This window comes from Leucopleurus acutus, assembly GCF_964270905.1.
Source record: "Leucopleurus acutus genome assembly, chromosome: 10".
Taxonomy (NCBI): domain Eukaryota; kingdom Metazoa; phylum Chordata; class Mammalia; order Artiodactyla; family Delphinidae; genus Leucopleurus; species Leucopleurus acutus.
The window spans coordinates 13,818,483-13,838,532 of record NC_139153.1 but is presented as its reverse complement, the minus strand read 5'-3'; the positions used below and the strand labels follow the sequence as shown (position 1 = coordinate 13,838,532).

Genomic DNA, 20,050 nt, shown 5'->3' with positions numbered 1-20,050 from the left:
ACACAATGACAGCCTTGTTTCCTAAGCAACGATATGCAAAATCACTAAAGTACCTACACACCAGAAAGAGAAGCATATGAAATTCAGCTTTAGTGGATCTTTCCTTTTGAAATATATTGTTAGACTTTTGCTTGAACAGGTCTCAGATTGCTCCCTTTCACGCTTCCCAGTGCTTGTACGTGTGTGTGTGTATATATACTGACGCATTCACTATGTGTCAAATTGAAAACCTGAAACATTTAAGGAAAGACAGACATGGGGTACCTCAGCTGCTGAAGAGACAGGTGCAAAGGTTCATTAATATTCCTTGAAAAGCCACGGTGCATGTAACATGAAAGTACTGCCTGCAGGCGTTCTGTGTTCAGGCATCTTAATGTCAGGGAAGGCAGTGGGGAACTTAGGGTGTCATTGAGGAGATAATAACACGAGCAGTTCACCCCAGAAGGGCTTGAAGCAGATGGTCTCCAAGGAAGTGTGAAATTATGACTGAGGGCAGAAAAGACAACCTCAACCCTTTGGCTGTAGTTTTTTTCATTGAGAAGGAGGGTACTTTGGCTGTGGGAGGCTTGGAGAGAGAGCTGGGGAAACTGCAGAAGCTTGGACAAATCTGGATGATAATATTCTCAATACATGATAAGGAAAGCATCAGGGGCCAAAGCAGGTCTGGTATAATCACTGACACCTCCTATTGCACCGAAGAATTTATTCCTGTTATCATGTAGGTTGGGAGATCCTCTACTCACCCAGGGCATGAAAGAGAGGCATTTCCAGCATTTGATTTGAGAGCTACACAAATGAAAGAGCTCTCTTTCGTTGGTTACCAGCTGTAGCAGCCACCTGGTGCTTGAAACAGTCTGCTAGGGTTGCTGGTGTGCCCCCAATTTTTCTTTCTTAAATGGTGACTCATGATTGTAGAACACATGCATCTGAATAACCTGACATGCAGGATTCAGATGCATATACCTGTGCCCCACCTCCAAATCTATCTAATCAGAATTTGGGGAGAAGAATGTAGTTCTATATTAATTTTTAAGTGTCCCAGGAGTGTCTTTTTGCACCCAAAGAATATAAAGCACATTAGGAGTATTACCACTGTTTTAGGTTAATGATCTTCTGAAAAGGCCCCCATTAAAGTGTATGAATTTCAGCTGGAAGCTAAGACGTTGGGGAATGATTAACATATAGTTATATATATATTTTTTCCAATTAGAAATAGTGTCCTGTGATGGAGAAGGGCATGGGAAAGACCTATTTGGTTGGGGCTCATACATATCCAGAAATCAGAAGAGGCGCAGTTCAAAGGAGGAGACTTCTAGGGTGCTGTTGATCATAGGACTGACCAGGTGAAGGTGGAGGCATAAAAATGAACGTTAGGTCCACAGAGAGAAAATCTTTGCCTGCCAGATTGCCGACAGCCTATTTGTGTGCATTTTTACATACAAGTGCATGTAGACAATTGTCAAAAGGAAATAGAAAGAAGAGAAAGAAGACCAATAACATGAATTAAACCCATGAATAAACTGATACATACTTTCTATGAATACAGTTTCAATTAGGGGTCATTTAGCTGCAGCGGATAAAACAACTCCAATTGGCTTAAATAAAGGCAGTCGTTTGCTCACATATCTGGGCATCTTAGGAATAAATCTTGCTTTGGACAGAACTGGCTCCAAATCTCGATATCATCAAAGCTCAGTCAGCCTCCATCCTTCGGTTTTGTTTTAGCTTCATTCTTGTTTTTTTGGCATCATTCATTTTTTTTAGGCGTCTATGTGGGGACATTTGGAAGCTCCACGCTTCTTGCCACCAAGCAGTTCTAGGCTCTAAAAGGGATTTTTGCCCTAGTCGTTTCATGAAAAGCTCTGGAATAGCATTATTAGCCAAACTTACATCTTACACATGGGAACCATAATTTAATCAGGGAAATGGAATATTAACTGGCCAGGCCTGGGTTGCCTCCTCCTGACTTGGACAGAGGATTTTAGCCTATCCAGACCACCTAGTTTGAGAAAGTGGTTCACCAAAGAAAGGGTGGAGTGCTCTTACCTTAGAGAGGAGAGATGGATTCTGAGCAGGCAAAAGCCATAGATTTTCACTATATACTCATGTCACTAGGGAGACAATAGTAAGTGAATTAGCGACCCAGATATACCAGATATTTAGACTTCTTTAGCCAAAACCAATCAGTTATATACATATGTGTTTTATACTCTTATTTGTTCTCATGAGTCAGTAGTAATATATTTGAATATAAATTAAAGAGCTGTAGTGGAGCACAGAGGTTTTTAGGACAATAAACTGTGTGATAGAGTAATAGTGCATACATCTTATGTGGATACCTTTGCCAAAATCCATAGAATTATACACAACACAAAGAGTGGACCCTATTGTACACTATGAACTTTAGTTAATAATAATGTATCAGTTGGCTCACTTGTTACAACACATGTGCCACACTGAAGCAAGATTTTTTTTTTAACATCTTTATTGTAGTATAATTGCTTTACAATGGTGTGTTAGTTTCTGCTGTTTAACAAAGTCAATCAGCTATATGTATACGTATATCCCCATATCCCCTCCCTCTTGCACCTCCCTCTCAGATGTTAATAATAGGAGAAGCTGTGAGCAGGGGAGAAATGATATATGAGAACGTGTACTTTCTGCTCAATTTGTTCTAAAAATGAAGTCTATTAATTAAAAATATAAAGTTAGCTCTACTTATCTGATTGTCTGTCAGTCCTTCTAGAATAAACACTCCATGAGGGCAGGGTGGTTGCCATGAGGGCAGGATGGTGTCTTCTTTGCACACTGTATGTCCTCTATATGTAACATTGGAAATGACATATAGTATATAGGCCTGTGAATGCTGATCAGAAACTGGGTCAAAATGTCTGGTAATTAAGAATCCTTCTGATTTTAGAAAAGAAATATGGTGCACAAAACATGCCCAGTATTATGTAACATCCCCAGCTGAGTCTGGGTCAGCACTCCATAATCAAACACATTTATAATTCTATAGCAAAAAAATGTGAATATTCATGCTAAGCTATATATAGCTTCATAGCTTAGGTCATTTTTTGCCTCCAGTTGAGCTGCACAGTATTTGCATTTGTTGAAAAGTCATCTTTCTTTTCATACCTGAGGCTTGACATCAGAATCACCCAATTACTTTTTTTTAATTGAAGTGTAGTTGATTTATAATGTTGTGCCCATCTCTGCTGTGCAGCAGTGACTCACTTTTACATATATATACGTTCCTTTTTTTTAATATTCGTTTCCATTACAATTTATCACAGGAGACTGGATATAGTGCCCTGTGCTATACCGTAGGACCTTGTTGCTTATCCATTCTAAACGTAATAGTTTGTATCTACCAACCCCAAATTCCCAGTTGTTGTTTTTTTTTAAAGGAGTAATGGATCCATTGCTCCTGAAATGGGTCAGAGTTTGAGGTCAAGGTCAGAGTAGGATGTGTCGACACAGCTCCCCTTGCTGTTCTTTTCCACTCCTACAGACCATTCCTCCAGCAACATAGAATTTCTCTAAGCAGAGCCACTTTTATCTCCTCATGCTTTCTCACATCCCATCATTTCTAAGCTCTGGCATTACGTACGACTAGGTCCTCATTATGTGTGACGTGATGTGTGATAGCAGTGGCATCATTTTGTTAACCAGAGAACAAAGAAAGAGTAGAAGAGTTCACCTCTCATTTGGATTTTCTTTCACTTTCTGCCTTCAAAACATATACCATCTGTCAGTAGACTTCTCTGTTGCTTGCTGTTTAAAATGCTCATTTGAGGGAGTTAAAATAAGGAAGGTGGGGGCTTCCCTGATGGCGCAGTGGTTAAGAATCCACCTGCCAATGCAGGGGACATGGGTTCGAGCCCTGGTCCAGGAAGATTCCCACATGCTGCGGAGCACCTAAGCCTGTGTGCCACAACTACTGAGGCTGCGCTCTAGAGCCCGTGAGCCACAACTGCGGAGCCTGCACACCACAACTACTGAAGCCCATGTGCCTAGAGCCCGTGCTCTGCAACAAGAGAAGCCACCGCAGTGGGAAGCCCACGCACCACAACGAAGGGTAGCCCCTGCTGGCCACAACTAGAGAAAGCCCGCGTGCAGCAGTGAAGACCCAACGCAGCCAAAAAAAATAAAATAAAGATATCTTAAAAAAATAAATAAATAAGGAAGGTGGAAGCAAGAACGGATGAAAGAAATGTGTTATCCTTTAAGTAGGAATGTCTGTCTCCTCTAGTATCTGTTTTGCCTTTGCTCCATTCAACTGAACAACCAAATAGAACCAAATGGAATAATTATTCAATAAAAATGCTGTGTGTAGGCTAATTTCACACATAAGCCCTTGTGTGGGGCCTTTCAACATCCCCTGCTATTTATTTTATAAAGACGAACAACAGTAAATCGTATTTGTAATGATCGTTTGACAGCTGTCCAGTCATTTCTACGATCAGTAGATTCAATTTTATTCAATTTTAAAGGAATTCTCACACTCTGGAAAATCACTGTGACAGTATTTCATTTGTTTCTGAATTTCCTTAGGTTATTGCCCATACGTTTTGTGAGTAATTTGGATCCACGGAGATGCTGCTGACCTTACAGATTTTTAGCCAGAACGAATTTCCATGATCATTAGAAAAGCTGGAGGAGAAGGCTCACAGCCAGCCAGATACAGTGGGCCCTGTGTGTGCCCTTCTTGGAACATTTGGTTCTCCCCTTTGGGCTTCCCCCTTGAAAAAGCGAAATGTGACCATGATGCTGGAGCACACCCAACAAACCAGCTTAGCGGGACTACCCATTCCTTGTCCCCCGTGGCATGGTTTTGCTCTGCAATCCAATAAGGCAGCGTTGTTCTCCCTGATTACACACACAGACACACGCACACACCCGCGAACACACACACGCAGCATTTACTCTCTGGATTGGTCAAGGGCTCTGCAGGATGCAGAGTAAAAGACACAACACGGCAAAGCCTCTGTGGTTCGCGTCAGGATGCTTCTGTGCATGCCGAATGCAACAGTCCACCTGCCCTCCAGATGTGACCCAGATAAAACTCTCATCTAAACCCATGGGGTCATGTTCTGAGCTTATATTTCAAGCCCTTGTTGTTCTGCATTAGGTCTCCTAGAGTTGGCTTCCTGAAATGAGATCGTTGCCATTTCTGCCCAAGACCAGGTGTTTAATCCAACAACCTATTTGATGTTGTAGGAAAATTGACTGTATATCATAGTCCTAGATTCTTGGCTGCTATGGCAGTACTTTCTACCTGCCGTGAGGATGAAGAGTCCAAACAACCCTCAAGTGTGACGCCTGGGAACTCCACAGCAATTACAAGTAGAATTGAATCCGGTATTTTTAGTTTTCTAGGATGAAATCATAGTACTGCATTTTTGTCCTTTCCCAGCAGAGTTGTGTCACTGAGTTTGCAACAGATGAAAACTATTGCCAGTGGAAGAGAAGCACATTGACCAAAGGGCTATGCTTGCAAAACACGACCTTTTACCCCATCCCACATGGTAGCTACGGAGTAATCTAGCACACAGAACAAAACTCTGTGGGGTTGTTTTTCTTCATTGGTGTCCTTAATTGGTCTAGGGCTGAAAGTTATCTGTGCTCAATTCGTAATTGAAAGTACTAGTTTTCCAGCTGCAGAATGCACAGTAATGAACAGAGGTGCTGGGTCGGTCTGTCAGGAGCTTAGAAATCTGCCTTTTATCAAGTACCCCCAGGTAAGGGGGTATTGGTGCATGAGGTTACTAGACCACACTTTGAGGAATAATTATTTTGGAGATAGCTTGACTATTTTTTTTTATTAAGTTATCTTCTATGAAATATTTACCCTGAATTCATCCCTGCTGTCTAATATGGCTCAGCTGCTAAATGACTTTCCTTCCCATCTCAGTTACCTTTTAGGACTGTTCACAGATCCCTGTTAAAAAAAAAATCTATATTTAGCATCAGTGGATTTCTGTAAGCTCTACCTCCCCTCTCACTTGCTCCTTTATGCATGTTATCTTTTGCTGACCTTTCACTTGGAATCCAGAGTTTGCTCTACTCTTATTCCCTGGGACCTGATACTCAGGCCTCTGTTTTGCTTCCCTGAGTCTACGATCACCTGAGATTCAGCCTTATTTTTCTCTGGTCAGTCTCAGAAAACTTCATGCTGGCCCTATCCATTCCAATTCCTTAGCCCAGTCTGGCTTCTGGTAGCCTAACTGAGCAGCATCCTGCTTGCCTGGGAGAGAACTTTGGGGACATGCAGAAATGGGCCAGATTAATTCAAAGAATAAAATAGAGAGTGAAATCAATGATGTCCCAAAGCTGCAGATAAAATGTGACATCTAGCTATCAGTTATTTTATCCGCAGCTTTGGGACATCAGTGATTTCACTCACCTCTGGTGGTCCAATGTTGTTTTATTACTGTTTTTCTTAGAGTATTATTTTATTCTTAGGTGAAAATCATTTTTGTTTCTATTACAGATGCAGTACAGTTTTAGTCTGTGATCTGGGAAAATACATTTAGAAATAAATAATCTCTTCTAATCTAAAATTCTGTGATTCTCTGCATCTCTTTCAATAATCTAAAATTTTGAAGAGTATCCCTGGCACTACAGTTTATTTCTGGGCTGCTTGCAGGAGGATAAAGGAAGAAGTTGGCTGACAAACATTGGTTTTATCTCTCCCCAGAATAGATTCTAAAAAGAGAAGAATCAAATGGGAAAAGGAGTTTGAGAATTGCTGGTTGAGAGCAATGTTTTTCAGTAACTTTTAATATTTAAATTAAAAGTTATTTAACTTTTTATTAACTTTTACATTTAAATTAAATTTATTTAAATTAATATTTGAGCAAAAGGGGAGAAAGGTTTAGAGTAGCCTGATCTTTAACCTAAATAACTTTCTGGTCATGAAATCTCTACTCTTTTCTGAAGATCCAAACATTCCCCACTCTTCATTGAAGCATGAAAGCAGGGTTTCTTTAACATAGATCTTCTCTCTTCTCTTTTAAACTATCCCTGAATAAAAATTAGAGAGCTTCTGTGGGATAGAGTTTCGGGATCATGGGTGGTGGAGCTAGAGGTAACCTAGCGACCGATTGGCAGTTAGTTGTCAAGGAGGGGAGAACCCAGAAAATCAGGATGTACCAGTATCGGCATTTGCACTAAATCCGCCAGGCTGGGGCTGAGATCAGTGGTCTGGAACCTATGAGATTCTATCTGGGTTTCTGACCACCTGGCTGCTTCCCCCATCCTTCTTCTAACCATGATTTTTGAGACTTCCCGGAAGTATGAAAGATCCTTACCTTCTCCTTTCCTGAGAGATCCCTAAAAACAATGTGAGCCCATTCCCCTAACTTCTCCAAGGCAGGGGAGCACCACCGTGACTTTTCACCCTATTGGTAATCCCAAAGTAAAAACATCAATCTGAACAGCCTGTCATTTAAATAAGATGAGGTTCATTACATATAAATAAAGGGTGGGTATAGCAGGAATGTTGTGTGTATCAAGTGAGGGTAAGATTTTGCTACAGGGAAGTGGACTAGTGGGTCTCCCTGAGGATGCCTCTTCTTTGTCAACGGGGTGCAGCCCTGGGGGTTCTCACAATTAGCTTCTTGAGTTCAACTATGAGTGTTCTAAAGGTTATTTTATACAGCTTTAGTCCCAGAGTTTGACAAGTCCACCCATTTTCTTTGTGTGGGTCAGTTTTATCGTTTTCTGTTCCTGGCTTCTTACCTCTCAACTATTAGTCCAAACATGTGCTAAAATTCCTTCTCTAAATGTTTTCAAACAAGAATTTGTTGGTTAAACTTTGCTTAAGAGAGAAAGTCTAAGGGTGGGTCTAAAGCCAGTGTTGGCTGGTGTTCTGCTGTTAGGAAATGGAGAGCTAGGATCAGAAGGATCTGTGTTAGTACTTCTCAAATTTCAGTGTACAAAAGAATCCCTCAGAGAACCAGGTTAAAAGGCAGATTCATGGACCCCAGATTTTTCTGGTGTAGTCAGTCTGGACTGGGGTTTAAAAAAATAAGCATGCCGTAATTACAACGCAGGTGGTCCACAGACCAACATTGAGGTGTATTGGCTTATTAATCCTTTCCTCTGTTGCTTTCTGAGATGCTCCTTTACCTCACAGGCTGAAAAATCACGGCCACTCCACTGGTTACATAGGACAACTTACTGTGATAAAGGGAAGGGTGAAGTTAATCTTCTCAGCTTTGAAAATAGCACATGCAAAGTGTTTTGTGTATACCACTGGAAAGTCACTCTGTGGCTCCTACACACGGATAGAACAGACTTAGTGGTGTCATGCTCCGTGTTGCGTTTGAGAATGTCACTCTCAGGGCTGTTTAACCCAGGCACCTCAAGGTTTGGGGGAAATAAAGCAACTCTTTAACTCATTTTTCTTAAAATATTGGTAACCCTGGTCTTAAAGGTATTAAAGTTAGGATATCTGTTTTCTACACCTGGATAGCAACTTTCTAAAATCTCTCCCTCCATCTTTGTGAAACCAAATAGTTCATGCTTGAAAGGCTGTGGATTTCCTTAGATGAGAACTGAAATGCTAGTTCCTTTATGCTAATGTTAATTTCTAGGCAGTGAGCTTGGTTAACCAAGAGAAAATAAAAACTTCAGATGAAATGTGTCAATTATAGCAAATGCAAAGCATCATTATTATGAATTCTTGTTATAAAATACACAAAAAAATATCCTTTTTGTTATTTAAATATGGCATGGATACATTGAGAAATAGTACAGATGTTAATCCAAAGTCTCTCAGCTGCATCCTGGATAATCATTATTATGTTTTATTCTTATTTGGAATTACTAGTAACAGACTGTCTTTCTGTATGAAATTCAAAGCAGAGAACACCAATGAACTGAGATGGTTGATATTTTATATATATATATATATATATATATACACACACACACACACACATAATTTTGGAATTGAGACAACAATAGAAATATATTTCTCTCTTAAAGAAAAATCTACCAGACTTGCTGCTGTGTTAGTGATCTTGATGAGTAATGTTTGTCACTTAACAAAATATGCTAAAAATTCACCTAATTCTTCAAGATCGAATTGAGCTAACTGATGACCAGTATCTAAATTTGTTTTGAAAATAACTGTCATTGAAAATCTGAAACGTAAATATGCAGATTTTGAAATATCTAGCTTTAAATGACCAGTGTTTAAAAAAATACTTTTGTGTACTTCTACTCCGTGCTTTTATTCTGTGTTCTTTGGTAAATCCTGTTTTCTTTGTTTAACTCCTTCATTAGCCTGAGATTGTATACATGGACTGAGGAGAGAGGGTGGTGGTGGTAATATAATGCATGACATCTTTGAATGCAAATATCATGTGTATGTGCATGTGCGTTTATGGGAAAGTTTTCATGGCTTCTTTTTCACCCTTAACCAATGTAGAACCACTGAGTGAGTCCAACGCTGTTATTTTATAGATGAGAAAATTGGGGCATAGAGAGACTAGGTGATTCTCCATAGGTCATGGAGTTAGTAGCTGACACAAGGTGTTGAATCTCAGTTCCTAGTCTTTCTGAACCCAAATCCTGCTTATTCTCTCAACAAGGTCATTGGCTGTGCCCATTGCTCTAAAATTCTGTTTGATTTTCTTGTGTCCTTATTTCTCTTCTATCCCAACCTGAACATGCAGAGTTTTTAAAGCCTGGATCGGCTCCGTGGTGCTTTGTGACCGCCTGGAGGGGTGGGATAGGGAGGGTGGGAGGGAGGGAGACGCAAGAGGGAAGAGATATGGGAACATATGTATATGTATAACTGATTCACTTCGTTATAAAGCAGAAACTAACACACCACTGAAAAGCAATTATACTCCAATAAAGATGTAAAAAAAAAAAAACAAAACTTAAATTACTTTACCATGTTTCACCTAGATCCCCAAATCGGCTTTCTTCTTTTTCCTCAGTCCTGATTCACCTGAATGAGTTCAGTCTCATCCTATCACCTATCAACAGAAAGCTGGTTTTGAAGGTTTTCCAGGATAGCAGTTAAAATTCACAGCCATCAGAATAATCCATATAAGGGGAGAATGGATTGTCAGCTACAGGGTGCTACTCAGGATCACTTTACATCATAGACCCTGGCCCTCTGTCTCAGAATTTGTTAGGCAGTGCCTAAATCAGCTGACTGAATACATTAAAAAGTGAAAAAATACCTCAGTTAGAACAAATCCTTATTGACCGTCTTTGATGTATAAGCTACTGTAGTTAGTACTACAAGACATGCAAAAACGGGTAAGATAGAGGCATGCTCTCGAGCTTACAGTCCAAAGAAGGGGAAAGAAAGGCACAAATGCATTTAATAGAAAAAGATGTGTCCACAGAGAAATATGGATATAATTTATGAATCACGTGGTTAAAGGAAGACCTGAGGGTCTAGAAAAGCCTTCTAGGAAAAAAGGGACTAGATTGTAAAGAATGAAAACCACCTTCACGGTATGGGTGGTGAGGGGCCTTTTGACCAATATTTATTATGTGTTTACTATAGAAGCATATGTACTCTGCACTGCTCCTTCAAATCTAGTTTGTGGATTATTCCATTCTTTGAGCTTTGTTGCTGCTCCATGACAAAGTAAGTTTTATGCATTTAGTTTCTGTTACTGAGAGAAGGAATTTAGAAACTCATACCTCTTTGAACTTGGTATAGACCAGTCTGGTTATTACTGAACTCATGTGCTTAGTCAATCCCAGCTGTGTGATACTTACACAAGTATCCATCTATGGGTCCATAACAGGTTGAAAAAAAAACAAACTGTTAATTTACCACACATAATTTGAGAATCATTAACTCTAGATTATTCTTTATTTACCTGCATATCCAATTTAAGAAAGTTTTGTACATATTTTAGCAGTACACTGCTGCTTCTCCTTATTAATGTATTTACAAAATCATCATTGCTTGCTTCCAACTATAGTATCCCATTACAGAGCAGAGACATTCTAACTTTGTGACATTAGACAGTCTTCCAGGATGACAGCAGCACAAAAGGCACGTAGGAGGCACAAAATGTGAACAAAGTAAAAGATCGGGCTAAAGACAGGTGGAACAATAAGAAGTGGAGGAGAGAAAAGGGAATGCCAAGCCGTTCGGTGTCTGGAAGTTGTTGGTAAAAATAAGTTATTGATATGAAATAGAAGAGTCCGTATCTCCACTTCATAATTCCAAAGATTATTCTTCAATGGGAAATTTCATCCAGAGGCTGGAACGAATCTGTTGTGTATTACTATTTTTTTTGTTAGTTTACCTCTTTTATTTTCATTTTGTTGTTATTTCCTGTCATTGTCCCTATTTGGAAGATGTTTATTTTTGGACATTTTCTCTTCTTATTTCAGATGACTACACACTGCATGGCCCAATTTTCATTCAAGAACCAAGTCATGTAATGTTCCCTTTGGACTCTGAGGAGAAAAAAGTGAAGCTCACTTGTGAAGTTAAAGGGAATCCAAAACCTCATATCAGGTTTGTTAACTTAAAAGCATGTGTTCTCATGCATATACTTTCTGTTATTAAACAACAAATACTTATGGAGTGCTGATTACATAAAGAGCTTTTAGATAGGCATCATTGGATATCCTGAGATGCTCAAGAGATGCTCGTGCTCATGAAAAGTTTAGTACCCAGCTTCTGTTTCTGGCAGTACCAGGAATTAAATATCCTGATTGACTATCTCACTGAAAGCCTTAACATTACTTAACAACATATTTTTTTAAAACACCTTTTTAAAAATGCATCAATAAACTGGCAGGAAAGAAAGAAATACTTAGTAAGTGGGTTTTGAACCCAGAGAAGAAAACTGAACACTGAAAGCAATTTTCACCTTGAAGAACTATGTGAACTGCAGATTTTGCAGTTTCACAGGGGACTGGGGTCACAAGACAAAGCCTAGACTCAACCAGAAGGAGAGTCTAACATGCGAACACCTTCCAGAATAGACCCGGGACCCAAGGGCTACATTCTTAGGGTGAATGTAATAAGAAGTAGCCTTGCCTCCCAAAGGACTTAAAAGCAAAAGTAATTGCCTGTTTCAAACCTTGGTGTTAAGTGGTTTTAATAACAGATGAGACACAGCTGAAAGGAGAATTAGTAAAGTGCAAGATATATCTGAAGAAATCGTCTAAAAGCAGAGAAATGGATAAAGAGGTGTTCCTCTTTATCCAAATATGAGAGAGAGAGACAGAGAAAAAAAGAGATTAAGAGAAAATGTTTACACATATCTAATCAGAGTTCCATAAGGAAAGGAAAAAAAAAAATGAGGCAGAGGCAATATTTAAAGAAAGGCTAAGAATTTCCCAAAGCTAATTAAACATTCAAAGCCACAGACTAAGTAAGCCCAGTGAATTTCAAGCAGTGCAAATAAAAGTAAAGCCCTGTCTAGAATTATCTTGGAGAAACAGCAAAACACCAACCCTAAGACATGATCATAAAAGTAGGCCAAAGTTGTAATACAGCTAACCTTCAAAGAGATGACAATTAAACCAACAGCTGACTTCTCGATAGCAACAAAAAAATCAAGACAGAAGACAGAATCTTCAATATGCTGAGAGAAATTAGCTGTCAAATTTTTGTATGGCAGAAGTACTTTTTAAAAAGGAGAAGAAAGTAAATGTGTTTTCAGACAGACAGAAACTGAAGTTTGACTCCAGCAGATCCTTACTAAAGAAAATGCTGAAAGATATACTTTAAGCAGAATAAAAATGATCCCAGGTATACTGTCTTAGATATAAGAAAGAATGATAAGTAACACAAATGGTAAAGGTTAATATTTCCACGTAAAAATCAATTGCACTAAACAATAAAAATAATAAAAACAATACTGTATTGTGAAGATTAAAAAAGAAAAGTTAAAAGTCATGACAATATTAGAAATAAATTGAGAAGATATATACTGCACAGTGGATTATCCATGTGTTTAAAAAAAATGGAATGAAGTTAGCTCCCTACCTCACAGGGTACACAAAGATCAAATCCAAGTGAATAGAAGACCAACATGGGAAATTTACAGAACTTTTAAAAGGAAATAGGCATACATATTTATGACTTTGGAGGGAAGAAAAAACTTTTCAATAATGACAAATAAGCACAAATCATAGAAGAAAATATTTAACTTCACTAAAATTAAGAATTTCTGTTTAGCAGAATATACTGGGATGGGTAAAATTATAAGCTTCCAACTGGGAGAAGATATGTTTAATACATATTATTTGCAAAGGATTAATATGTAAACTATTTAAAGAATTTCCACAAATCAAAAAGTAAAAAACAAATAACCTAATAAAAACATTTCCAAAAGACTTGATCAGATACTTCTTAGAAAAGAATATCAAATATCCATTAATCGTATAAAGAGATTATCAGTGTATATTAAAATATACAAACTAAAACGACACACTCTTTCAAACCCACCAAATTGACAGAAATTTAGAAGAGCAAATTTAACGTAATATAAATAACATACATAAATATAACCTGGCATATTCATACACGGTAACCCCATGCAACAGTGAAAATGAATGAATTATAGCTACAAAAACATGATGGGTCACAGGAACGTAACTTTGAGTAGACAAAGCAAGTCATAGAAGAATGCAAAGTTTATAATCCCGTATTTACTAAGTTCAAAGGCAGTAAGATGGAGTAGTTGTTTAAGGATACTAACATACATGATAAAATCATAAAATCAAAGGAATGAAAAAGCCAAAATTCAAGATTATAATTAACCATTGAGATAAGAGTGATTGGAAACAAAATGGAAATAGGAGACTTCAAGAGTAATAATATTCCTTTTCTTAAACACAGATCTTTATTGTCTCGGGATCCTTTATATAATTTACATACATATTATAAATATTATTTTACCTCTATTCAGATTTAATGATGAAAACCTTAAGCTAATAACCAATATGTAGTGGTATATAAAGACCAAAAGAGTATATGGCACATGTGTCATAGTTTAGGGGAGGAAGAAATGGAGTCACCCGGGGGGCACAGAAGTGGAATTTCAACTGAGGTAGGTATTGATAGTTTTCAAATTGGCAGAGGGCAAGGGACATCTCATACAGGATGGTAGTATTAACGTAGTGGAAATTATTTTAGAGTTTAGTTTGTGTGCCCATTCATTCATCAAACATAGCATTATTCATCAGACCACCCCAGTGTTTTTCAAACTGTGAATTCCAGGGTCCAAGGAGTTGACTCAGGAATTACCTGGGGTGAGTTATTATAGAGTTTCTAACCAAGATTCCATCATGGTAGGTCTTCTTTGAACTAGGGTATATATTAGGATTCTGAAAAATACATCCTCTAGGAAAGATGTTTAAACCACTACATTAAAGCAGCTGCAATGTTCCATCCTAGGTTTGAGGTATTCAAAGATTAATAAACTACATATTCAAATAGTGTGCTTTGGGGGTCAGTGCCTGGAGGTGGAAGTACAGGGCTATGCTGGAAGTGTGAATAAAGGATGTCCAAGTTCTAGGGCATTCTGGAGGAAAGAAAGTCTGCTTCAGGATAGAGAGGGAAGGTATCAGAGAAAGTTTCACAGGAAAGGAGATATTTAAGTGAATTTGGAGGGCTAATGACCTTTTGTCATAGGGACAAAAAAAAGAAGTACATTCCAGAAAGAAAAACAAAAAAAACTCTCTAATGGACCATATAATTAGGGTGAACATGTAATTTATCATCCAAACCAGCACACTTCTGAGAGGAAGAGGCCACTGTTAATAATTATTCCAGGAGGACAGGTGTAAACCCAGCAATGTCCTGGATAAATCAGAATACGTAGCTATTCTCCCTATAATATGGTGAATTCAAGGCTAAATCAAACATTTTTAAATGCTTTACGTAGTAAAATAAATAAACGAATAAATGCAAGAGGCAAAGGTTCCTACATACATAAATGATGAGTTAAATGGCCCCAGTTTTTAATACATCGCCAAGTGTAAGTTCAGATGTTAGCCACAAATGAGAAGAAATTTTGCAGCAGAATTTGGCAGGTTGCTGCTTTGTTTTTCCCCAAACTCTGACCTTTAATTAACATTGCTTTTGTAACATTGTGTTTCTAGATATAGGGGCTTGCTTTGTTATTTAAAACAAGCAGAGGAACAGAAACCTATTATGTTTTTAAAGATTGCCAGGAAAAACTGAGAAGAAAACTTTTAATCAAATGCACTAGCAGTTGGTTGCAGTGTACTTCACTTTCCTGTATATACTTTTGGTAGTTTCTCTGTGACGAAATAGCTGATTGGTACCTGGGAGCTAAAAACTCCCTTTTGTAGGAGGAAAGAACAAGAGAAAGAATGGAGAGATCAGGTATTTTCAAACATCTTTCTGGCTGAACTTTTTCAGTCTTCAGGCTGACTTTGAGGGGAGGAACCCCTAGGAGAAATTCAAGGTGAGTTCTTCATGGGGATGTTCGCCATTAGGTTTTCCCTCAGATGCCCCGACTGACCTCTCTTCTTTGTGTTTATTCCCTGAACGGAGCCTTCTCTTTTCATTGTTTCCTGCCCCTCAATTTTGAAAGGATTGACCCAGACCCAGAAAAACTTAAGAAGTTTTGACTTGTGCCCACTGTCCTTGTATTAAAGTTCCAGAAGGACATGTGACAGTCCTTATGGCTGTCAGCCTCCATTTCCCGATGGAAAGAATGGTCAAGTACTTGGTGGAAATACTTTTGCTGTGAAGTTTGTATTCAGCTTGGTTTGCAGACAACAAATTTCAGGTCAGAAAGGTCCTGCCCCTTCTTCGGTGCCAAGCTGAAACAGGGAACAAAGAGAGAGGGTTGTGCTACAACACATGCTATAGACAGCTTCCCAGCAAGGTCTGAAAAATGGTACCTTACAGAGCTTCACAGTGTCAGTATTTGGTTGTGCACAACCTCACTCTCTGGAGAGAATGGGATTGTGATTCCCTGAATAATTCAGAAATCAGCTTACAAGACTCACCCATGTCCTGGCCCTTGGGTAAAATCTCTTTGTGTCAAATGAGCATCGCCTCTATATTACCAGTTCTTAAAAGACTCCTCAAACATTGACAATGAATTGTGAATATTTTCAAGAGTGTTTCAGTATAGAATAAGGAATTCAACGCAGTCCACATTCAGTTGGAATGAACAGTGACTGCATCGCAATAAAACTTGGTATAGTGCTGTGTAATGGAGACTCACCTGCGTTTCACAACAGGCGCCTTATTTTCTAAATATTCCGTTTTCCTTTGCTATTTGTATGTAAAAGCAGGTAATAAAGTAGAGTAATGGACTTTCTGCAGAGCATTCTGGTTGAGATGACGAGTGTAGACAAACCCACAGAGGTGTCCTCATTATCCCTACGAAGACTTTTCTAAAAAGGCTCACGTGATCCCATTCCTAAATTCCGCCCTCTGCTTGCAGCTCACATTAGATTCCAATTTCCTCTTTGAGTTCTTACACTTGTCATATTAAATTGCTCGACTCTCATTTGAAGTGAGAGTTATGACAGAGATGTGACCAGCTGACTCAAAAAATTGTCTAGGGCAGGCAGTCAGCCCTGGAGATTCATGAGCATATAGACCTGCTAGGACGTAACCCAGTCGTTCTCTTTTTATTGCGTATTACTTTCTTGTCTGTGTCAGAACACAGAGAGAATTAGTGTCAAGCTTAAGAACAATGTCAGTTTCTAATACCCATCTTCTTATAAAAAGACACTTAAAGAGCTATGTCCCATTTCCTGATCTGGCCCACCTTTCCCACGCCTCATGTTTCCGTATTTTCACCTTTCAAAGACATAGACGTGAACAAACGTACACTGCTGTGCTGTGGTGGGCTAGGATGCTTCTTAAATTGTGTATGCTCAAAGCTAAAATATCCAGCCAAGAAGTAAAATATTTAGTGAAATACCACAAGCCTTTATTGAGCACACTGAGTGTCAAGTTCTAGGTTACTAAAGGGAGACTACGAAAGTGATATAGGCAAATTATCTATGGTGAAGGCAGAATTCCCACCTAAACAAGTAAGGAGAATTCTGTAGGAGCTTGGGGGAAGCTTTGATTTATCTTGACTAGGAATACTGAGGAAGACTTCATGAGAAGAGGTGTAGTTTAAGATTGACTTTGAAGTATGAGAGACGGACGTCTTGGTGGAAAGAAAGCACTCATTCTTTAAACATGTTTCTGATGATACCCAGTATCCAAAATCTTGAAACTAACTGGCCTTCATTTTTTTCATTTCAATGCTTTTACATTATGCATACCAGCCCTAGTGCCCCCGAATGTTATAAGAGGATACCCAATGAGTATGTATATACACGCACACGTTTAAAGAGTGTTTTTTTTTTTACCGTTTGAAGGAAATAAGATCACTGTTTCTCATTCTTTACTCCCGTTACTGCTTCCAATCAATTTCCTTTATGGTCTAGCGTTGCCTTATTTTTGGTCTCCCAGTGTGAACGCTACTAGGAGACAGTTGATAATTCAGATACTCCGACTATGCTATATCCATTACCTGATATTTTATGTAGGATTGTGGGGAAGGAAGAGAAAAAAAGATAATCATTGTTTTGTATTAGTTCAAAAGTTTGTACGTATTAAAACAACTTACTGAAATGCAGTTTGGTTAAAATAAGGTCTCTCTGGAATGTTATTGGCTGTTTAAAAAAAAAAAAAAAGGAGATCTTGTTACTAAAGCTTTTCTGTTTAAATGTGTGAGTCCCACTAAAACTAATTTATTGGGCCAGGCCCTATACTCAGATACACAGATGATCCAAGTAAACAAACAGAAAAGCAAGAAAACCCTCTTTGTGTCTGTTACCTAATGGCCTGATCTACAGTTTATTGGGCTGGTTGATTGATGTTTGAGTGCTGGTAGCTAAGGAGATCTTCAAAGTGATCCCTGTTGAAGGCTAGTTTGGTTCCTAAGATAACTCTAGATCAATGGAATTCCTCTGCTTTGTAGTCAGCCATTTCAGTCATATTAAGGACCAAATCAAAGCAACTCTGCAATTTCATCAAATACTCGGCAATCTACCGGAAAATGGTGTATTCTTTCCAAAAAAAAAAAGGGAAGTGTCTGTAGCATTGTAAGTAGTCACAAAAACAAGTGTTAAAATTTTAATATCTTGTTGACTTTAAAAGGACGTGCTCTTTTAAAGCATGTGTATGCATCTATGTTGACACCATTGCTGGGTAGAGCTTTTCTAATTTTTTTTTTTTTTACCATGGTTAAAAAACAGTCACAGATGATATTTCATGCGATTCATAGTTTTTATGTATTTTAGACAACTCAGAATTATTGATTAATATTACAAGGCTTTATCTACTGGCATTTTTATACTATAGGTGGAAGTTAAATGGAACAGATGTTGACATTGGTATGGATTTCCGCTACAGTGTTGTTGAAGGCAGCTTGTTGATCAATAACCCCAATAAAACCCAAGACGCTGGAACGTACCAGTGCAGAGCAACAAACTCATTTGGAACAATTGTTAGCAGAGAAGCAAAGCTTCAGTTTGCTTGTAAGTAGCAATTATATCCTGCTGCAAATGTGACTTTGAGTTTTTGTGCCTTGTACCAATCAGCCTTTAAAACAGTTTATCTTAAAACACCAAACAGATTTTACGTTTTCATGTTGATCTTCTTTACCCTTTTTTCATATTTGCAAAATATCTTTCATTGTAGGGTAAACTGTAAATCTGAATGGGAAGATGTATTCTTCTGCTTTTATAAGGGTTGAGATAGTTTGACTGTAAGATAATTTGGTTATATGATGCTCTATACACATAAATTCACATACACTCAAATTTATACACGTATAAGTTTACATGTACAACAAATTACACGCACATACACACACACACACACATTTTAAAGTGAATATGTATAAGCAAGCAGTTGAATTACTAGTAAGTTAATAGTCCATGTGACAAGCGATTTAGCCATAAAGCTCACAGTTGGAAAAGAAAAAAGCTTGGTAGTCTCTTAATCCTATAATTCTCTAATACTTTTTCTTATTTGAAGGAAAAGGAAAAATTTAAAAGCAACTGCAAAAAACAAAAAGTAAAGGCAATCAAAGCTTTACCTTTTATATTTGTGGTTTAGAACATTTAAAAAGCAAATTGCAATCTTTTAGGATTACCAGCTAATGAAAGTTCATGAGCATGTGAAAGATAGTGGAATTTAGAGATTGCAAGTTGAAAATAAAATCCACAGGCAAGAGCAGTGAGTACACATTGAGTATAGACACCTTGAAGGATTGATGTTCAGCGGTATTTTTAAGCGTTTATGTATTTACCTATGATTATGTATTTCCTTGTGTAAAATCCCAACTCATATAGCAGTGCATGAATGTCGAAGCTTTCCTAATTACAAAGTCTGTTGGCAGTAACGCTGTAGGATATTCTCATTAACAAAATCCTCTCCAGAAACTCAATATCAAATATACCTAATATTCAGTACTTAATTTCTTATTGCTGTTTGGTGGCATTTTGATGAGTTGAGAAATGAATTTTCTAAGTATTAGGTATATATGGGATACCAGGCTTATTTTCTTTGTGAATGTCTTCTGCAGTAGTCTTCCAAATAATCTAAGGTGAGCAGAAAAATAGGAGGATATGTCTGATTGAGTGCTACAGAACCAAAGTGTTTATTTCTTTTGGTTTAACACAAATGTGGTATCTATATTTTTAACAAATAGATTTTGTTGGATTCATTTTAGAAAATAATCATAGACTCTCAGAGTAGGGAAATCTCTGTATTCAGTTACTCTTGTACTTCATTGATTTTTGGATTTCACAGTGTAGGAAATTTTTTTAAAAACGGTAACAATAACAGGAACAGAAAAGATTAACATAGCATTAACAACCTTTTGCTTTTCTAATTTATAACATTTAAATAACAAATTACTAACTTTTAAGGCTCTCCTTTTGTAGAAGTCCAGGCATTTCTACTACTAAAAATATTGGAAAGATAGAATCTCATATGCAGGGATAGTCATTTAAATAGAATAGTTTAGCCAAAGTAAAAGCTCTGCCA

At 37.9% G+C, this 20,050-nt stretch overlaps 1 protein-coding gene across 6 annotated transcripts in view; it reads left to right on the top strand.

Moving 5' to 3' along the window:
• The window catches only part of CNTN4 (contactin 4), a 962,626-nt gene that overhangs the window by 623,666 nt on the left and 318,910 nt on the right, over positions 1 to 20,050 (top strand). For 4 of the 6 annotated variants that reach the window (XM_082847221.1, XM_082847220.1, XM_082847222.1 and 1 more), the window contains 2 exons: positions 11,386 to 11,512; positions 18,359 to 18,534. In XM_082847221.1, the coding sequence (XP_082703347.1) occupies positions 11,386 to 11,512; positions 18,359 to 18,534 (303 nt within the window). Of the gene's footprint in view, positions 1 to 11,124; positions 11,513 to 18,358; positions 18,535 to 20,050 lie in introns of those variants that run through there. The other 2 variants (XM_082847218.1, XM_082847217.1) reach the window with 1 other exon arrangement.